General features: G+C 44.3%; 1 protein-coding gene across 2 annotated transcripts in view; it reads left to right on the forward strand.

Moving 5' to 3' along the window:
• Positions 1 to 22293, forward strand: part of PCMTD2 (protein-L-isoaspartate (D-aspartate) O-methyltransferase domain containing 2) — a 347572-nt gene that overhangs the window by 106010 nt on the left and 219269 nt on the right. For both annotated transcript variants that reach the window (XM_044090393.1, XM_044090392.1), the window contains exon 3: positions 1619 to 1721. In XM_044090393.1, coding sequence (XP_043946328.1) covers positions 1619 to 1721 — 103 coding nt within the window. The remainder of the gene's footprint in view (positions 1 to 1618; positions 1722 to 22293) is intronic.

Consider the following 22293-nt stretch of genomic DNA (forward strand, 5'->3'; position numbering starts at 1 on the left):
CCTTTTGTATTTCGGTCCGGATTCTGTGGCCGAAATGTATGGTATGAGTTGTAGCCTGGTAGTGCTGGGGTGCTCTCTGGAGCCTTAAACCAGGTTTCTGTTACTACACATATATCAGTTTTCTCCAAACTGAGGAGTGCCTCGACTGCGTGCATTTTGAGGTTTAGACTTCTGGCATTGAGTAGCATTACCCTCAGTTTTTTGTTACTTGTGCTATTTATGGCGGTGGGTTTGTCTTTTGAGCCTTGTCTAAAAAAGGCACTATGGGGGTGGCAAGAGCCTTGACCAGTATTCGAAAGCATAAGGGTGACAGGTGCAAGCCATCTCTAGCGAAGCAGCGTGGCTTTTCGAGCATGTCATCCCAGGCGGACAGACACTGGATCCCCTTTGAATGACACCAGAAACTTAGCCAATTGTTGAAATTGATAATTTTTTCTTTATATCATTCTTGGTGGGGGCAGGATGCTACTCAGGGTAAGGGTCTTACCGGCCTGGGTTAAAAGATCAGAGAGCTCTTCCTTGTATCTTTTCATGTAGTCCAGGGAGGTACGGCTCGGGTCATTCACACCAACATGGACAATGATAGAGTCATATTTGTACTTATTCTGGAGTGAATTAAGTGCTTGTGTTATGTGGTGGATCCTGGCACCTGACAGGCAGCTAACAGTAACCTTCTCCTTATTCAGCCTAGTGAGTGGGACGTCAGTGTGCCTGACTATAGAGTCACCTATTAGTATGTTGGGTATGTTATTTTGCCTTAAGAGCTGTGATTGCATGACACACTGGTTTTGTGAAGTATGTGTTTCATGATTTGTGTTGGGGGGGGTGGAAGTTGCTTGGATGTTTGCTTTGGAGGTCTCTGTTGCTTTTGCAAATTTTTATTTAGAGGCTCCGAGTATGTTTTCATGTATTTATGTGTATTTTTTGCCGGTGCTGGTTTAATGGGTCTATGTAAGACTGGTGGTGTGATGCAAGTATTTCCCTTCTCCTCTTGACTGTCTGATCCAGCTTTGGGTTGAGAGAGCTTAGCCTCCAGTTTGGCTGTATAATTGCATCTCTCACATGTATTAGTGTTTGGTGGTAGGAGGAAAGGGTTGTTTGTGTACATGAGGCAGTTGTAATATTGCCTCAAAATGCCCAGATTCACCATTTGGACTGGAAAGTACGCCTGAAACTGCCCTTTGGACATGCCTGGATAGGTACAGTGAACTGTTTTACTGAATGGCTGGTAAGGTTGAATAGAGAGCTTTGTCCTTCTTTGGCTATAGAACCTATAACCCACCAAAAAGAATCAGGCTAGTAGAGCAGCTTTTTGGCTGTTTCCATCTCCCCACATCTGCAACATTATAGAACACCATAAATGCTGTTTTTCAAGTTACTGTAAAATCATCCTCTTAACAACTGCAAGACAAAGCATTGCTGTGTGCATGCCACGTTTTCATGTTATGGTGTCATTTTTTTTGTAGAGTGTTACAGTTATTTTATGATAGCAAGCTTTATAATTACCTCTTATGATCATAAATGTTCATGACAGGTAGATGTTTTGTTAGTCAGACATAGCCATGTTGTTTCTGCCTTGTCTGAAATATTCATGGCTTCTGTTTTTTACTCCCAACAGGTCCTTTTGGTATTAATCACGGTGTTGAACTTCACGCTGATGTCGTAGACTATGCCAAGCAAAAACTGGATTCCTTTGTCAAAACCAGTGACAGCTTTGACAAGTGAGGAATTGCTGTATAGCATTGTTTGTCACGGGCTGTGTTGGGTCATGTGTAATTGCAGTCTGCAGTGATCTTTGGATCACATGTGAAGAATTTGGTGTACCTTTATTTTGGCAGCTAAAGATTAGTGTAGTTTTATATTTAGCAAAGTTGTCTTTTTCAGCATATGTGTTACATTTAAGCGGCACTAGAATTCAAGTAATATTTCATTTTATTTCTAGAGTTCTCAAAACAGAAGTATAAAGTTCCCCTTTTTCAAAGTCTTGCAATTCTTTTGTGCTCTGGAAGAGGATTTTCCAAGTATGCGGACCATCTTATCTTCAATGAATAGAATCACTCTTGATAATACTAGTCAAAAATAAGTGTTATTTAGGAAATGTGAATTTTTATTTGTTATAAATATATGATGTGGGACATAGTAGATGCCATTTAAATCACAAGGTGGTAATTTCACTGACTGAACTATGGCCAACAGGGAAATGGTTTATTTCAGCGGTGGCAGAATTTGGTCTGTTTAATGTAGGCTGAGCATAATAGTGCAGATGTTCATCGTGTTACACTGCTGCAGTCATCACACTTGGGTTATCTTGCCATCAGGTGGTCCCGCAGTTGGCCAGAGTTCCAAAGTCTTGGTCCAGCGTCGGTTGCTGTCGCTTCTTCCCTGACGTCAGTGCGCCAGGGGTATATAAGAGGCATCCGACTCCATTTTCTTCAGTCTTTCTTGCCGCACGGTGCCCGAAGCAGAAGCAGTTCGCAAGTGCTGGTCGGCCGACTCCTGAGATATTCAAATCGAATTTCAGACCGAAGTCTTCAATAAAGCTAAGTGCCCCGTTGGGGAACCTTTTCTTGCCTCAGTCCGATGTCAGAAAAAGTTAACAATTGCATTTCTTGTGGGAAGCAAATACCTCATAAGGACTTTCATTCTTATTGCATTCCTTGCCTAGGCCCAGACCACGACGTCACAGGTTGTCGGTGTTGTGCTAGGTTTAACAAACATACTATTAAACGTAGGTTTGATTTCGCCCGACATTATTTTGGTAGGAAATTTAATTATACCATGCCGTCGGAGCAACCGATGACTGGAATGCATAAAAAACGCAAAGATAAAGACAGGCAGCCGAGACCCAAACCAGACTCCGAGGCCTCTGCTAGGCCAGTCGCCGGTTCTCCGGTTTTCAGTGAGGCGTCTACGCAGCCCCTGACGACCTCTGATTTAGAACCCCAGGAGGCATCCGACTCCCAAGCGGAGATTGCTAGGCCTCCACAACCTTTACCTTTAGGCCCTTCTGACTCCATGGCTGAAGGAGATTCCGGTACAGTTGAAACGCCTTCAGTTGCAGAAGGTGTCTTCAGACCGACTACACTCACTATTAAATCCTATGCAAAGCTGAAAACCCCTTTAAAAACAAAGAAGACTGTACAGCAGTCTCCAGTACAAGGCCCCATGCCTAAGAAACAGATGCTTAAGATGGCTGAAGATTTAATTACCCTTATCAGGGGTTCCCATCCCCTTCCTGATAAAAGGCCAAGACAGGAGAAGGACTACACTTCCTCTGACCAGGTTTCAATTTCTTCAGATTCTTCTGAGGAACAGGAATATTCTTTTCCCCCTTATGAAGACTCTGATGCTGAAGAGTCTATTCCTTCAGCATCTCCCCCAAAAGATAACTCTTTTGGGGAAACTTTACATACCATGAGGGAACATTTCCACTGGGAAGGCCAATATTACTCTGATTCTAAGAAAAGGCTCCGAGAGTTCCTTTTACTGCCCTAGCATAGACCACTTGCTATTCCACCAGTGTTAGACATTGTGGATGATGTTTATTCAGAATCTAGCCTTAACCCAGATTCACTACCTCCTGCACCAGCCAAACCAGACAGATATTACAGAGTCCCTGACTCAAACAAATTCCTATATAAAAGCCCTGTTGCTGACCCAGAAACCATTTCCCAGGGTCCCAAAGGGGTTAAGACCTCTATTGCTAAAAATCCTGTACCCTCTGAAAGGGATTGTAGAGCACTAGACAGATGAGGAATGAAAGTATATACCTCAGCTACTCTAGCTATGAGGGCCTTAAATTCCTAGTTTCACATGCTGAAATATCAACAATATTTGATGTCTCAATTAAAACAAAAACTGATCACACATACAGAACAGCCTGATTACAAGGAAATGCAAGATTTGTTGCATGCAGCTGAACAAGTGGGAAAACATACTTTGCAATGTGGATTTGATTGATTGGAAGCTTCTTGTAGAGCAGCAGTAACTGGGTCTGTCATTCGTGGGCATGCTTGGTTAAAAGAACAAACTTTACCTGATCATGTTAAAGCAAAGTTATTGGATGCACCTTTACAGCAGGATGTTTTATTTGGGGTCAAAGCAGAAGAGGTTTTAAAGAAAGTGGAGGATAAGGCAAAATCTATGCAGACGGTCAAGGATTTTTTACAGGTTCAACCCCCTCGTTTCAGCAGAAATTGGCCAACCAAAAACTGGTCCTTCCCAGCTTCTGCCAGACCACAGAGGGGCAAATACAGACGCCCAAGGGGCAGAGGTCAGTCACAAGGCTCTTACCAGCCTAAACAATGGGGTGCCACAACCCAAAAAGGAGGAGAAGACAGGTCTCAAATTATCAGAAGACAAACACAATGATTTAACCCTCAGACTGCCAAGCAAATCCCTCTTGGCAGCTTCCTTGGGAGGAAAACTAGCACTTTTTGCAGGCAACTGGCACAGCATCACAAAAGACAATTGGCACAGCATCACAAAAGACAATTGGCACAGCATCACAAAAGACAAGTGGGTCCTAAATATTGTATCTCAAGGATACAGATTCCACTTCCACACATTACCAAGGATACAGATAAATCCTAAATATTGTACCTCAAGGATACCGATTCCACTTCCACATGTTACCAAGGATACAAATGGGTCCTAAATATTGTACCTCAAGGATACAGATTCCACTTCCACACGTTACCAAGGATACAAATGGGTCCTAAATATTGTATCTCAAGGATACAGATTCCACTTCCACATGTTAACAAGGATACAAATGGGTCCTAAATATTGTATCTCAAGGATACAGATTCCATTTCCACATGTTAACAAGGATACAAATGGGTCCTAAATATTGTATCTCAAGGATACAGATTCCACTTCCACATGTTAACAAGGATACAAATGGGTCCTAAATATTGTATCTCAAGGATACAGATTCCACTTCCACACGTTACCAAGGATACAAATGGGTCCTAAATATTGTACCTCAAGGATACAGATTCCACTTCCACACATTACCAAGGATACAAATGGGTCCTAAATATTGTATCTCAAGGATACAGATTCCACTTCCACACGTTACCAAGGATACAAATGGGTCCTAAATATTGTACCTCAAGGATACAGATTCCACTTCCACTTGTTACCAAGGATACAAATGGGTCCTAAATATTGTACCTCAAGGATACTGATTCCACTTCCACATGTTAACAAGGATACAAATGGGTCCTAAATATTGTATCTCAAGGATACAGATTCCACTTCCACACGTTACCAAGGATACAAGTGGGTCCTAAATATTGTATCTCAAGGATACAGATTCCACTTCCACACGTTACCAAGGATACAAATGGGTCCTAAATATTGTATCTCAAGGATACAGATTCCACTTCCACACGTTACCAAGGATACAAATGGGTCCTAAATATTATACTTCAAGGATACAGATTCCACTTCCACACATTACCAAGGATACAAATGGGTCCTAAATATTGTATCTCAAGAATACAGATTCCACTTCCACACTTTACCAAGGATACAAATGGGTCCTAAATATTGTATCTCAAGGCTACAGATTCCACTTCCACACGTTACCAAGGATAAAAATGGGTCCTAAATATTGTATCTCAAGGATACAGATTCCACTTCCACACGTTACCAAGGATACAAATGGGTCCTAAATATTGTATCTCAAGGATACAGATTCCACTTCCACACGTTAACAAGGATACAAATGGGTCCTAAATATTGTACCTCAAGGATACAGATTCCACTTCCACACGTTCCCAAGGATACAAATGGGTCCTAAATATTGTATCTCAAGGCTACAGATTCCACTTCCACACATTACCAAGGATACAAATGGGTCCTAAATATTGTATCTCAAGGATACAGATTCCACTTCCACACGTTACCAAGGATACAAATGGGTCCTAAATATTGTATCTCAAGGCTACAGATTCCACTTCCACACGTTACCAAGGATACAAATGGGTCCTAAATATTGTATCTCAAGGATACAGATTCCACTTCCACACATTACCAAGGATACAAATGGGTCCTAAATATTGTATCTCAAGGATACAGATTCCACTTCCACACATTACCAAGGATACAAATGGGTCCTAAATATTGTATCTCAAGGATACAGATTCCACTTCCACACGTTACCAAGGATACAAATGGGTCCTAAATATTGTATCTCAAGGATACAGATTCCACTTCCACACATTACCACGGATACAAATGGGTCCTAAATATTGTATCTCAAGGATACAGATTCCACTTTCACACTTTACCAAGGATAAAAGGAATGCCAAACCGGCAACCAAATCAATGGGCAGAGGCTCAAAAGCAAATTTCAGCTCTCATGGACATGAGAGCCATTCAACAGGTTCCTACACAGGAGCAAGGACAAGGATTTTACTCAAGACTCTTTCTAGTTCCCCGAAAGGACAAAGCCTGGAGACCCATTCTGGACCTCTCAATTCTAAATACATATCTGGAAGTACCCAAATTCAAGATGGTAACACTACAGCAGCTTCTTCCCATGCTGGGCAAGAAGGCTTGGCTAGTAACGTTGGACCTCAAGGAGGCATACCTGCATGTCCTTATCAGGCAAAGTTGCAGAAGATACCTCTGTTTCATTGCAGGTTCAACCCATTACCAATTCTTTGCACTGCCCTTTGGCTTATCTACTGTGTCCAGGGTCTTCACAAAATGCCTGGCACCAGTAATTGCATACTGCAGACAAAGAGGAAGTCAAATATATCCATACCTGGATGACTGCCTCATCCAAGCAGAAAACAAGGACATTCTTTTAAAGCATCTGGCTTTTGTCAAAAACCTATTAAATTGCCTGGGGTACACAGTAAACGAAAAGAAATCAAAACTAGTGCCCTCACAAGACATAATATTCCTGGGTGCCAGCTTAAATACAACGGCCCAGATGGCTTATCTCACGCCAGACAAGCAAGGACAACTGACTCAAGAAAAATTCTGCAGGCGTTGGGATTCATGGCATCCTGCATACTACTAATACCATTTGCAAAACTGCATACGAGGAAATTACAATGGTACCTGAAAAGTGTATGGACTCAACACAGCCACAGCTTGGAAACAATAATTCCACTCATTCCCTGCCTTCAACAGGAGTTTCTATGGTGGGCTCAGGCATGTCACCTCAACAAGGGTCAGCCTTTCGCCTTACCCCCAGCCAGGCAAACTATCACAACAGATGCATCAGATTACGCCTGGTGGGCTCACATGGCAGGACAAGGCATATGACAAGTTCAAGGCGTATGGACTGCAGATCAAAGGAATCTGCACATCAATCAGAAAGAGATGCTAGCTGTACAGAAAGCTCTGACAGCCTTCAAGGATCTATTACATCCAGGACAACTGACAATAAAGATGGACAACACCACAGTAATGTGGTACATAAAGAAGGGGTTACCCACTCCTACCCTCTGTGCAGGCAAGCAATGACCTTATGGAACACAGCTCTGGCTTACCAAGTTCAGTTACAAGCTCAATTCCTGCCAGGACAGAAGAATACATTGGCAGATGACCTCAACAGAAACATCATGGATCCCCATGAGTGGAAACTAGATCCACAAGTATTTACAATAACTCAAAAAAATGGGGCCTTCCAGACATAGACCTGTTTGCCAGTCCTCAAAATTATCAACTAACAAAATTTTGTACAAGGACATTTCACCATCAAGCTTGGAAAGTGGATGCACTCTCATTCAGTTGGAAAAACCTGACAGTATATGCCTTCCCTCCATTGCCTCTCCTCACAAAGGTACTTCTGAAAGTCAAAAAGGAGAGACCTCGACTGACTCTCATAGCCCCAGACTGGCCACGCCAGCACTGGTACCCGCTATTGAGGAATATGGCCCATGGCCCATCATGGATATTACCACAAATTTCCCATTTACTCACACAACAAAACAATCAGATTCTTCACAGCCAGCTCAAAACCTTAAATCTGGCTGCATGGCAAATCAACTAAGCATCCAGCCAGCTCCTCTTTCCCAAGCAGTTATGGATGTTATTCTGGAAGCTAGGAGGCCAAGCACCAGGAAGGCTTATTCGGACAAATGGCAAAGGTTTTGTGCTTGGAACCAATCTAAAGGCCAAGACACAATTCAGCCTCACATGCCTCACATTCTACAGTATTTAACTGAGATGTTGCACAAAGGACTTTCTTTCTCCTCCATTAAAATCCATGCTTCAGCTATTTCGGCCCACTACAACACAGATCCACCCTTATTTTCGCATCCACTTCTAAGGCAGTTCCTCAGAGGGGCAAAAAACATTAGACCCCCCAGGAGAGCACCTACACCAACATGGGACCTCAATTTTGTTCTGGAAAAACTAATGCTACCTCCCTTTGAACCAGCTTTCTCTGCAGATCTTCAGTTCCTGTCATGGAAGACTGCCCTGCTGCTAGCAATAATTTCAGCTAGAAGAGTCTCAGAGCTACAGGCACTAATGGCAGTGGAACCTTTCCTCATTTTTCATCAAGACAGGGTTTCTCTACGAACTAATCCTTCCTTTATGCCTAAGGTGGTTTCCAGTGTGGCTTTAAATCAAACCATCCACTTACCCACCTTCTTCCCAAATCCACAGAACAAACGTGAGAGACTCCTGCATTCCTTGGACATTCACGGGCAACTTCATTACTACTTGGACAAAACTAAAGCTTTCAGAAAATCTGACCAGCTCTTTGTATCCTATGCTACAGCTTCTCAAGGGAAGGCTATATCAAAGCAAACCATTTACAAATGGATAGGTCATTGCATACGTTTTTGCTACACCCATCATGGAAAACCAGTTCCTGCTACCATTAGGCCCCACTCTACCAGGGCAACAGCTACTTCTACAGCCTTTCTCAGGGGGGTTCCAACCAAGGAGATTTTGGAAGCTGCAACTTGGAGTTCAGTACACACCTTTACCAAACACTATCACTTATCACTTACCACTTTACTCTAAGACCAGGGTGGGCTTCGCCACTGCAGTTCTGCAGGGCCTTCTAGCCTCCCCTAACCCTCTATGATACCTCCACCCATCCTTAGCTTTGGGATTCAACCCAAGTGTGATGACTGCAGCAGGGTAACTCGATGAACATAGTACAGTTTTGTACCTACCATAAATGTAGATGTTCGAGTGTACACCTTGCTGCAGTCATCCCCTCTGACCTACTGGCTAAATCTCTTCAATACCTTCCTGATGTATTTGCTTATAGCTGAAGGGATTTTGTGTTTGTGCAAGTTTACTCAATTTGGTACTAATTACTGATCACCTTTTTGGGGGCACCTGACATCTGGGGCAAGAAAAACTGAAGAAAATGGCGTCGGTTGCATTATATATACCCCTGGCGCACTGACGTCAAGGAAGAAGCGACAACAACCGACGCTGGACCAAGACTTTGGAATTCCAGCCGACTGCGGGACCGCCTGGCGACAGGATAACCCAAGTGTGATGACTGCAGCAGAACATCTACATTTATGGTAGGTACAAAACTGTACTTTTCATCCCTCATGTATATGAGGGCCATTCAACAAGTACCACAACAAGAGCAGGGACAATGATTTTACTTGAGACTTTTCTTGGTGCCCAGAAAGGACAAAGCCTGGAGACCAATACTGGACCTGTCTATTCTAAACACATTTCTGGACGTTCCAAAATTGAAAATGTTGACTCTGCAGCAGCTGCTGCCCATGCTGGGCAATAAGGCTTGGCTCGTAATGTTGGACCTAAAAGAGGCATACCTGCATGTCCCAATCAGACAATCTTGCAGAAGATACCTCAGATTCATAGCTGGTTCAATGCACTACCAATTCTCTGCACTGCCCTTTGGCTTATCTACTGTGCTCAGGGTCTTCACAAAATGCCTGGCACCAGTAATTGCATTTTGCAGACAAAGAGGAATTCAAATATATCCTTACTTGGATGACTGTCTTATTCAAGCAGAGAACAAAGACATTCTACTAAGGCATCTGGCGTTTGTAAAAAGATTACTAATTTGCCTAGGGTACACAGTAAATGAAAAGAAATCAAAACTAGTACCCTCTCAAGAGATAATATTCCTGGGTGCAAGCTTAAATACAACTGCCCAGATGGCTTATCTCATGCCAGATAAACAAAAGCAACTGATTTCTTACTTCAAAATGTTGGCAACAAAGACCCAGTTATCTGCAAGAAAAATTATGCAGGCTTTGGGCTTCATGGCGTCCTGCATTCTGCTAATTCCATATGCCAGACTGCATATAAGGAAACTACAATGGTATCTAAAAAGTGTTTGGACTCAACATTGCCACAGCCTGGAAACATTAATTACCCTCATTCCCTGCCTGCAACAGGAGTTTCGATGGTGGGCACAGGCCTGTCACCACAACAAGGGACAGCCATTCACTTTACCCACAGCCAGGCAGACACTAACAATGGATGCATCAGATTATGCCTGGGGGGCCCACATGGCAGGAAAATGTATTCAGGGCACATAGCCCACAAGCCAGATGCATCTTCATATCAATCAAAAAGAGATGCTAGCTGTTCAGAATGTCTTGACAGTTTTCAAGGATCTACTTCATCCAGGACAACTACTGATAGACGGACAATACTACAGTCATGTGGTACATAAACAAGTAGGGAGGCACACATTCCTACCCCCTCTGCAGACAAGCCATGGCTTTTGGGACACAGCATTGACTTATCAAGTTCACCTGCAAGTACAGTTCCTACCAGGAAAAATAAATACTCTGGCAGACGAACTAAGCAAAAACCTCATGGATCCCCACGAGTGGAAACTGGATCCACAAGTCTTCAGCATGATAACAAGGAAATGGGGATGCCCAGGCATAGATCTATTTGCCTCCCCTCACAACTGCCAACTACAGAGATTCTGCACAAGGATTTATCACAAGCAAGCATGGAAAGTGGGTGCCCTATCCTTCAGCTTAAAAAACCTGACAGTATATGCCTTTCCTTCACTGCCTCTCCTCCCCAAGGTACTCCTAAAGGTCAGACAAGAGAAGCCAAAAATGATACTGATTGCCCCAGACTGGCCACACCAGCACTGGTACCCAATCCTAAAGAACTTGTCTCAAGGTCCAGCCTGGACATTGCCTCAAACTTCTCACTTACTGACCCTACAAAACAATCAGATCCTGCACAGCCAACTCAGGACCTTAAATCTGGCAGCATGGCGGATAATGTAGCCATTCAGAACACTCCTCTTTTCAAAGCTATAATGGATGTTATCTTGGAGGCCAGGAGGCCCAGTACCAGAAGATCTTATGCAGAAAAATGGAAGAGCTTCTGTGCTTGGAACCAGGAACAAGGAATTGACATGTTTGTACCAAATGTTCCTCAGATTTTACAATACTTAACTGAGATGCTGGACAAAGGCCTATCCTTTTCATCGATTAAGATTCATGCCTCTGCCATTTCAGCCCATTACAGTACGGAACCACCTATCTTTTCTCATCCTTTAATAAGGCATTACCTCAGAGGGGCCAAAAACATAAGACGTCCAAGGAGAGCACCAATACCTGCATGGGACCTCAATTATGTCTTGGAAAAACTCACACTGCCTCCTTTTGAGCCAGCCTCAACAGCTGATATAAAATTCTTATCCTGGAAAACAGCTCTGCTCCGAGCAATGACCTCTGCAAGATGAGTCTCTGAGTTACAGGCACTCATGGCTGTGGAACCTTTTATCATTTTCCATCCAGACAGGGTTTCTCTGAGGATGAACCCTACATTTATGCCTAAGGTGGTGTCCAGTGTGGCCCTTAACCAAACTATTCACTTGCCTACCTTTTTTCCAAACCCACAGAAAAAGGGTGAGAGACTTCTGCATTCTTTGGACATACACAGACAGCTACGCTTCTACTTGGACAGAACTAAAGCTTTCAGAAAGACTGAGCAACTTTTAGTGGCATATGCTGCAGGATTACAAGAAAAGGCTATCTCAAAACAGACTATTTCAAAATGGATAGGCCATTGCATTCATTTCTGCTACTCACAGCATGGCAAATCAGTGCCCAAGGGCATTAGGCCACATTCTACCAGAGCAGCAGCCACTTTAGCAGCCTTCCTCAGTGGAGTACCAACCAAAGACATCTTAGAGGCTGCAACTTGGAATTCAGTGCACACTTTTACAAAGCACTACCACTTACCTCTCTACTCTAAATCCAGAGCAGGCTTTGCCACTGCAGTTCTGCAGGGCCTCATAGCCTCTCCTAATCCTATTTAGCCCAGCCACCCATCCTCAGCTTTGGGCTTCAACCCAAGAGTAATGACTGCAACAGTGAAACACGATGAACATAGTACAGTTGTGTACCTACCATAAATGTAGATGTTCAAGTGTATTCACTGCTGCAGTCCAGGTTACCCTCCCACCATCCCCCTTTCATTTTTTGGGTCTTATCTGTACTTCTCTATTCTATACAACCTATGTGGTGTATTTGCTTGTAGATGAAGGAAATGTTTACTTTAGTGCATGCATGTTTATTGGCATAATTTTTTAGCCTACCCTTTTGGGGGCACCTGACATCTGGGGCAAGAAAAACTGAAGAAAATGGCATCGGCTGCATCTTTTATACCCCTGGCGCACTGACGTCAGGGAAGAGGTGACAGCAACTGATGCCGGACCTAGACTTTGGAATTCAGGCCGACTGCGGGTAGCCTGCCAGCAGGATAACCCAAGAGTAATGACTGCAACAGTGAATACACTCAAACATCTACATTTATGGTAGGTACACAACTGTACTTTTTCAGACCTACACAGCTTTATGTCAAGCCAACTTCAGCATGCAAGACAAAGACTAAAACAGTTTTAAAGACAAGGAAACAAGTACAGCATTCTCCAGGACAGACTTCCAGGCCTAAGAAACAGATGCTCAAAATGGCCGAAGACCTAATTACTTTGATCAGGGGTTCCAATCCCCCTCCTGATAAGAGGCCTAGTCAAGACACTGAATATGATTCCTCTGATGAGGTTTCCATTTCCTCTGACTCCTTTTCAGAACAGGGATACTCTATTCCTCCCTATGAGGATTCTGATGCTGAAGAATCTATTCCTTCAGCTTCTCCTCCTGAGGATTACTCGTTTGGGGAAATCCTGCATACCATGAGGGAACATTTCCACTGGGAGAGCCAAGATTACTCAGAATCTAAGAAAAGGCTCAGACACTTTCTTTTACTACCTCAGCACAGACCTCTTGCTATTCCACCTGTTCTAGATATTGTAGATGATGTATTTTCGGAGTCCGGCCTGTCTCCCGACTCTTTACCTCCTGCACCTGTTAAGCCAGACAGATACTACAGGGTTCCAGACTCTCATAAATTTCTATATAAAAACCCTGCTGCTGACCCAGAAACTATTTCTCAAGGTCCCAAAGGGGTCAAGGCCACTACTGCAAAAAACCCTGTCCCCTCAGATAGAGATTCAAGGGCACTGGACAGATGGGGAAAAAGTTTACACTTCTGCTACCTTGGCTGTAAGGGCTTTAAATTGTCAGTTTCATATTCTTAAATATCAGCAATACTTAATGTATCTGCTAAAACAGAAAATGTTGACAAATTCTGAATGTTCTGAGAACAAGGAAATGCAGGATTTATTACATGCAACTGAACAAGTGGGAAAGCATACTTTGCAATGTGGTTATGATTCACTGGAGGCCTCTTGCAGAGCTGCTGTAACAGGTTCAGTCATTAGAAGGCATGCTTGGTTAAAGGAACAGACTCTGCCTGATCATGTTAAAGAAAAATTATTGGATGCTCCATTACAGCATGATGCTTCGTTTGGTGTTAAGGCAGAAGAGATGTTAAAGAAAATGGAGGATAAAGCTAAATCTATGCAGACACTAAAAGATTTCTTACAGGTACAGCCACCCAGATTTAGCAGGAACTGGCCTTCTAAGAATTGGTCCTTTCCCGTGTCAGACAGGCCACAAAGAGGCAGATACAGACGCCCTAGAGGCAGACAACAGCCCCAGGGCTCATACAGGCCCAAACAATGGGGTGCTTCTACCTCCAAAAGCAGAGAAGACAAATCACAACCATTTAGAAAACAGTCCCAATGATTTCCCACTGCCAATGCCAAGCATTTATCTTTTGGCAGCACCCTTGGGGGGGAAAGCTAGCACTTTTTTCACGAAATTGGCACATGATCACCCAGGACAAATGGGTCTTAAATATAGTTTCTCAGGGCTACAGTTTCCACTTTCACACCCTTCCAAAGGCAAAAGGCATGCCAGACCTGCCACACAATCAATGGGCAGAGGCACAAAAACAAGTTTCATCTCTCATGGACATGAGGGCTATTCAGCCAGTGCCACAACAAGAGCAGGGACAAGGATTTTACTCAAGACTTTTCTTAGTACCAAGAAAGGGCAAAGCATGGAGACCAATTCTGGACCTGTCTATTCTAAATACTTTTTTGGACGTTCCGAAATTCAAAATTCAAAATGTTTACTCTGCAGCAGCTTCTGCCCATGCTGGGCAAGAAGGCTTGGCTTGTAACTTTGGACCTGAAAGAGGCATACCTGCATGTCCCAATCAGACAATCTTGCAGAAGATACCTCAGATTTAGATACCCTTTTGGGGGCACCTGACATCTGGGGGCAAGAAAAACTGAAGAAAATGGCGTTGGCTGCATCTTTTATACCCCTGGCGCACTGACGTCAGGGAAGAGGCGACAACAACCGATGCTGGACCAGGACTTTGGAATTCAGGTCGACTGCGGGTAGCCTGCCAGCAGGATAACCCAAGTGTAATGACTGCAACAGTGAATACACTCGAACATCTACATTTATGGTAGGTACACAACTGTACTTTTTTTAACTAAACCATTTTGGAGGTTTGGGATTGGCAGAAATGATCTTTGAGTCAACATAAAGCGACACAAGTTTTTGCCCCATTAAGAAATACAGAAGGACATAAAATGAATTGTTTGAGACATGGGGAGTCCTCTTTCTCTTGTTCTTTCATTGGCAAAGCTCAGTTGCTGTAATGTATTACTGTTTGAGAGCTGCCTGACAAAGTAAAAGTGAACAATGCATATGTTCTTCATGTTTCACTGTTGCAGTCATCACCTGTGGGTTATCCCTACTGTGGTAGCCCTCGGCAGGCCCAAATACCAGAGTCAATGTCTTTCTGTGTCTGCTGCTGTCACTTGCTGTCTGATGCGATTACATCAGTCTTTCTTGCCATGGAGCCTGTAGCAGAAGCAGTTCGCAAGTGTGCTGGTCAGTCGCTACCAGAGTTTGAATTATAGATGAAAATGTCTAAAGCTAAGTACCCCATTGGGGATCCTTTTTTCTTGCACTAACCAATGTCCGAAAAACAATTGTCTTGCCTGTGGAAAACAAATACCACACCAAGACTTCCATTCATACTGCGTCACTTGTTTAAGCCGAAACCACGATGTCCCCCATTGCTTGTTCTCTGCCCTCTTTAACACGAGAGCCATTAGTCGTAGTGCTCTTATTGTAGCTGAAATGGCATCCATCAGCAAACAATCCATAGACATTTCGGAAAAATGTAAGGATAAAGATAGAGACAGATCACATAAGGCTAAGCCTTCCGACGACTCTACCGTAAGCAGGTCAGCAGTTCTCTGGAATTCAGTGAGGTGCCTTCGCAGCCCCCTGATGCCCAATTCAATACCTTTGCAGGCCTCTACTGAGACCCTTTTGGAGTCTGTTATGCCACAGAAATCTTCTTTGTCTTCCGAGCCTTCGGTTGTCTCTGCCTTGGTTGGGTCCAGAGCCGCGACGCAGCCACTGGCTTCTGAGAAGGTCTTTTGCACTACCGAATCTAAACAAAAAACGTCTTCTCCGACTACCATTTCTCTCCGACTGATAGATACTCTTAAGCCTAGAGGCAAGGCCACTTCTAGGCAGACCACCTCTAGCCACCAGTTTACTCCTGCTCCACCACCCCAAGCTCAAATGCTTATAATGGCAGAGGATCTTATCATCCTTATCAGGGGTGGTCAAGCCACAACTTCTGAAAGGAAAAGAGACCTTTCTCCTGAAATACTGACAGAACAGGATTCTGAGGAGTTTGATTTTTCAGATTTTGAAGAGTAACAACTACCTCTGACTGCTTATGAGGATTCAGATGCAGAGGAGTCCATTCATTCTGCCTCCCCAGCAGAAGATCCTTCCTTTGGGGAAGCCTTTCACACCCTCAGGGAACATTTCCACTGGGAATCCCAGAACTTCCCTCAGTCTAAGAAAAGACTAAGACAGTTTCAGCTGCCCCAGCACAGACCCTTGGCCATCCCTCCAATCTTAGAGGTGGTTGATGATGTCTTCCATGAAAGCTTAACTCATGATGCCCTCCCACCTGCTCCCAGAAAACCTGACAGGTATTACAGAGTACCAGTTTCTCACAAATACCTGTACAGAAATCCAGCTGCAGACCTGGAGGTCATTACACAGGGACCTAAAGGAGCTAAGACTAGTTCTGCCAAGAATCCTATTCCTTCTGACAAGGATTCCAGAGCTGTGGACAGATGGGGCAAAAAAGTATACACCTCTACAACTTAGCTATCAGAGCACTTAACTGTCAGCTCCACATGTTAAAATGTCAACAACATACTTCGGGACTATTAAATCAAAAGATTTCTACCTTTCCTGACTGTGCCAATTCGAAAGAGTTAGCAGATTTGTTGCACTCTACTTGACAAATGGCTAAACACTCTTTACACTGTGGATATGATGCCCTAGAAGCCTCAAGCAGGGCACCAGTGTCAGGATCTGTCATTAGAAGACATGCATGGTTGAAGGAACAACCTCTCCCTGGTTATGTCAAATCTAAATTACTTGATGCACCTTTAGATAAGGACCGCTTGTTTGGAGTGAAAGCAGAAGAGGTGCTTAAAAAGATGGAAGACAAAGCAAAATCTATGCAGACAGTAAAAGATTTCCTTCAGGTACAACCTCCTAGGTACACCAGGAATTTCCCTCAAAACACTGGTCCTTTCCGGCACCTAGCAGACAGGGGCAAGGTGAGCTCCGCAGGGACAGACCACCCAGACTTCTATCCCAGGGACAGCAAAGAACCGAACAATGGACTATTTCCACTCCAAAGGCAGGGAGTTCTAAGTCATCCCTGTAGGGTAGAAACCCTCAGTGACTCCCTCTTCCCCCCTCTGCCCTTTTTTAACTCACCACATACTAGGAGGAAGGCTCTCCCTCTGCTTGGAAAATTGGCTTTCTGCAGCTAAGGACCACTGGGTCTTAAAGATCATTTTTCAGGGATACAAATTCTCCTTCTACTAACTCCCAGTTCCAAGAGGGTTCCCTTATCACAAAATCACTGGGTAGAGGCATTGAAACTAGTCTAAGCTGTCTTATCCCAAGGGGCAGTAAAACTTGTCTCCTCAGATCAACAGCCAAAGGCTTTTATTCCAGACTATTCCTTATTCCCAGGATAGAGGGCACTTGGCGCCCCCACCCTGGATCTACCCATTCTGAACACCTTCCTGGCGGCCCCCAAATTCAAGGTGCTAACTTTGCAGCAGCTGCTGCCTATGCTGACAAAAGTGCCTGGTTAGTTACCGTGCATCTAGAAGATGCCGTCCTCCAAATCCCCATAAGGGAATCCTGCAGGAAAGTCCTTCACTTCAGAGCAGGCTCACAACACTTTCAGTTATCTGCGCTACCCTTTGCCTTGTCTGCTGCTCCCAGAGTATTCTCCAAATGCTTAGCCCTGGCCATAACCTTGGGCAGACAGAAAAATATACAGATTTTTCCTTATCTGGATGACTACCTCATTCAGGCAGATGGCAAAGAATAGCTCCTCAAGGACCCCCTTTTTGTCAAAACCCTCTTAACCCCCTTAGGGTACACCATCAGCTAGAAGAAATCAAGGCAAACACCCTCCAGGAAGATCATTTTCTTGGGAGTACTACTGGACACAGCATCCAAAATGGCCTTTCTATCCCCAGAATAGCAGTTTCCTCCATCTCTATTTCACCCAACTGGCTTCCAGAAGTCACCTCACTGTGAGGAAGTTCCTGCAAGCCTTGGGGTACATGGCATCTTGCATCCTTCTTATTCCTCTGGCCAGGCTTCACATGAGAAAACTTCAGTGGTACCTAAAGCACCTTTTATGTCAGCACTCTCAACCTCCAGAGACCTCTCTACCTCTGACCCCCTGTGTAAGGGATGAGTTTCTCTGATGGGCAGGGGCCCATGACCAGAAGAAGGGTCTTTCCTTCAACCTCCACCCAACCAGGCAGACTATTACCTCCGATGCCTCAGATATAGCTTGGGGTGCTCACCTAAAAGGAAGGTGCATCCAAGGTCTTTGGGATGCCCAACACCTTCCCTTACACATCAGCCAGAAGAAATTTATGGCAGTACAAAAGGCGCTGACATTCTTCAAACCCCATCTCAAGTCAGGGGTTCTCCTTATCAAAACAGACAACACCACAGTAATGTGGTACATCTGCAGACAAGGAGGGACCCCATTTTACCCTCTGTGCAGGCTAGCCATGAACCTCTGGCTGACGGCCTTTTCCATGGGACTACACCTGATAGCCCAACACCTACCAGGGATCATCACACCCTGGCAGACCACTTAAGCAGAAACTTTCTGGACCCTCATGACTAGCAGCTCCACAGAAAAATCCTTTTACAAATCACTCCGGCATGGGGGACTCCGGAGATGGATCTCTTTGCTTCGCATCTCAACCATCAGGTGAAAAAAAAAATGGTACCAGGGAGTATCACCTCCTAGCGTGGAAGGTGCATGCCTTGACCTTCCCCTGGAACACTCTCCTTGTGTACGCTTTCCCTCCTCTGCCTCTTATTCCCAAGGTACTAATCAAATAGGGAGGAGAGACCAAAGGCCATCCTCATTGCTCCAGATTGGCCCAGACGACATTGGTACCCCTTACTGCACAGCCTGACCTTACATCCCTCCTGTCAGCTTCCACTGATCTGAGACCCCTTAACTCTGGGGGGGGGGTGAATTCTGCACCCAGATTTGCAGACTCTCTAACTGTCAGCATGGCTAATACTCTAAAGGCAAACAAGGATGCCCTGTTAAGCAAACCAAGCCTAAACATTATCACATAGGCCAGAAGGCCCAGCACCGGAAAATCTTATGCAGGAAAATGGAAAAGATTCTGCTCCTGGAGCCAGCCCAGAGGGGGCAATCCCTCACAGCCTACCATCCCTCTTATCCTGGACTGCCTAGTGGAACTACTTAATAGTGGCCTCATCTTTTCCTCTATTAAAATCCTCACCTCAGCCATTCCAGCTCATTTTTGATACAGAACAGCCCCTGTTCTCCAATCCTTTGATTAAACAATTCCTCAGAGAGACTTCTAATATCAGACCTCTGAGAAGGCCTCCCACTTCAGCCTGGGGCCTGAATTATGTTTTGGAAAAATTACCTTTACCACCCTTCGAATCTGCTGCTTCAGCAGAACTAAGTTTCCTCTCCTGGAAAGCTGCCTTTCTCCTAGCTATCACCTCAACCAGAAAAGTTTCAGAACTTCAGGCACTGATGGCCATTGAGCCCTCATCATCTTCCACGCAGGCAGGAACTCCCGTAGGACTATTCCCTCCTTTATGCCCAAGGTGGTATCTAATGTAACTCCCAACCAGGCCATACTTCTACCCTTCTTCTTGCTTTGCCCTCAAAACAAGGGGGGGAGAAGTCTGCACTCACTAGACGTGCACAGACAGCTCAGATACTATTTGGACCCTTCAGGAAAACAGACCAACTACTTGTCAGCTTTGCCCCAGGGGCAGAGGGGAAGCCCATTTCCAAACAAACCATTTCCAAATGGATATCACACTGTATCCATTTCTACTACAGATTGCATGGGAACCCCTCTTCCCAAGTCTATTCAAAGCCATTCCACTAGGGCAGTCTCCACTTCCACAGCCTTCCTTAGAGGAGTTCCAACCATGGACATCCTGGAAGCTGCCACCTGGACTTCTGTCCATACCTTTACCAAGCATTACCACCCACCTCTATTTTCTAAGGATAGGGCAGGGTTTGCCTCTGCAGTTCTGCAGGGCATGTTGACCCATTCCTAGGTCTCTCACTAATCCTACCACCACTCTCTTCAGCTTTGGTAATCCTCCCACTGGTGGTGACTGCAACAGTGAAACATGAAGAACATAGTAGAGTTGTGTAAACTTACCATAAATGTAGATTTTCGAGTGTATTCACTGTTGCAGTCCTGGTTTCCCACCCTCCTTCCCGTTATATCTTCTTTCTTTAGGGAGACATAAGTTTCTAATGGTGGCTTTTAGCCACCAGGACCACCTCCACCATATTTACTTGGTCCTCTGACTGGTTAGGGCAAGAAAAACTGATGTAATGGCATCAGCTGTCTTCCTTTGTAGCACTGACGACCTGACGTCAGACAGCAAGTGACAGCAGCCGACGCAAAAAAAAACATTGACTCTGGTATTCCTGCCGGCCGAGGGCTACCACAGCAGCGATAACCCACAGGTGATGACTGCAACAGTGAATACACTCGAACATCTATATTTGTGGTAAGTATACACAAGTGTATTTTCCTTGTTGTGCCAGCTGTAGTGTTTAACGTGTCACCATATTTCTGTTTAGAACAGCAACACTTCCACTGACATGGTGTATAAATAGTGCAGAAAATGTTGTGCAAGTTTCATGGTTACTGACACAGAGCAGCCTTCTTCTGGGAAAGTCATGGTATATCTTAACGTATGGATTTTCTTTTAACTTCTGTAGAACATTTTCCAACTAGCATTTTCAAAGTAGTAGCTGGATTCCCTGCAAGGTCCAAGCCTCATGCCAGTCAAGGTTCTGATGTAGGTTGTAAGAGGGTACTTATCAGTACTACTTTGTTCTTTGCAGTCTTCATTTCTCACAATTTCTGAGTGCCATTGCTCCCTTAGTTATGCAAGACAAATGCCAGCTGTGTAGTGACTTGCAGTATTGCACTATAGTTTCTCTTGTAACATTTTTACATTTATGTAATTTCCTCAGTACATTCACAGACACTTTGTAGGAATCAGTTATGTCTTCAAAGGTCTGTATACCTCTGTGCCTGTGGTAGACAAATGTCCAAAAAGACTACTACACACACACACACACACACACACACACACACACATTCTCCCTGCTTGCTTTGTTTGGACCCTCACCAAAATGTTGGGGGCTGTGCAAGTTATGCTACATTCAAACAAATTTATTAAGATGTCAAAAACAGTAATATTCATAATTAAAGGACAACTGCACCCTAAGTGCAACATTTCCTTTCCCTCCCTATAAAATACTCCCAATACTTTATCCTGTTAAAAAAAATGACTTCGCAGATGTTCTTCATGTTTCACTGCTGCAGTCATTACATTTGGGTAATCTGCTGGCAGGTTGCTCTCAGTCGGCCTGATTAACAAAGTCTTGGGTCCTGCATCTGTTGCTGTCCCTTCTTCCATGACGTCAGGTCATCAGGGGTATAAAACATGCAGCCGACGTCAATACATCAGTCTTTCTTGCCGCGCAGTGCCCAAAGCAGAAGCAGTTCGCAAGTGCCGGTTGGCCGACTCCTGAAATTTTCGTTTTCGAGTTTCAGAACCGAAGTCTTCAATTAAAAGCTAAGTACCCCTTTGGGGAAACTTTTTCTTGCTCCTTACCGATGTCAGTAAAAGTTAATAACTGCATTACTTGTGGGAAGCAAATACCTCATAAGGATTTTCATTTGTACTATATTCCTTGCCTAGGCCCTGACCACGACATACCTTGCTGCCAGTTTTGTGCTTTATTTAATCAGCGCACTATCCATCGTCAGTACATTTTTGCATCTAAATATTTCAGTTCTTGGTTTAATTATCAAGAAATGACGTTGGTTAGCCATCCGACTACCTGAATACCGAAAAAACACAAAGAAAAAGACAGAGGCCGTTGAGGTCCAGAACTGCCGATGCTTCTCCTAAGCCAGTCTCCAGTTTGCTGGTACTCAGTGAGGCGCTTTCGCAGCCCCTGATACCCGCTAATTCTAATTCGCAGGCCTCTACTGAGACCCATTCGGAGTCCAGTATGCCGCGAGATGCTTCACATATGGAACCCGTGGATGTCTCTACCTTGGATGGGTCCGAAGCCGCTGAGCTGTCACCGGCTTCTGAGGGTGTATTCAGGCCTACAGACTTGCATATTAATCCGACTCCAACTTCAGTACTAAGGCCTAAATCTCGATCTATGTCTAAAAAACAGACGCCCAGGCCACATGTTCAGGCCCCTATGCCTAAAAAACATATGATCAAA

This window comes from Protopterus annectens, chromosome 12.part0 (assembly GCF_019279795.1).
Source record: "Protopterus annectens isolate FY-2018-M chromosome 12.part0, PAN1.0, whole genome shotgun sequence".
Classification (NCBI taxonomy): Eukaryota; Metazoa; Chordata; order Ceratodontiformes; family Protopteridae; genus Protopterus; species Protopterus annectens.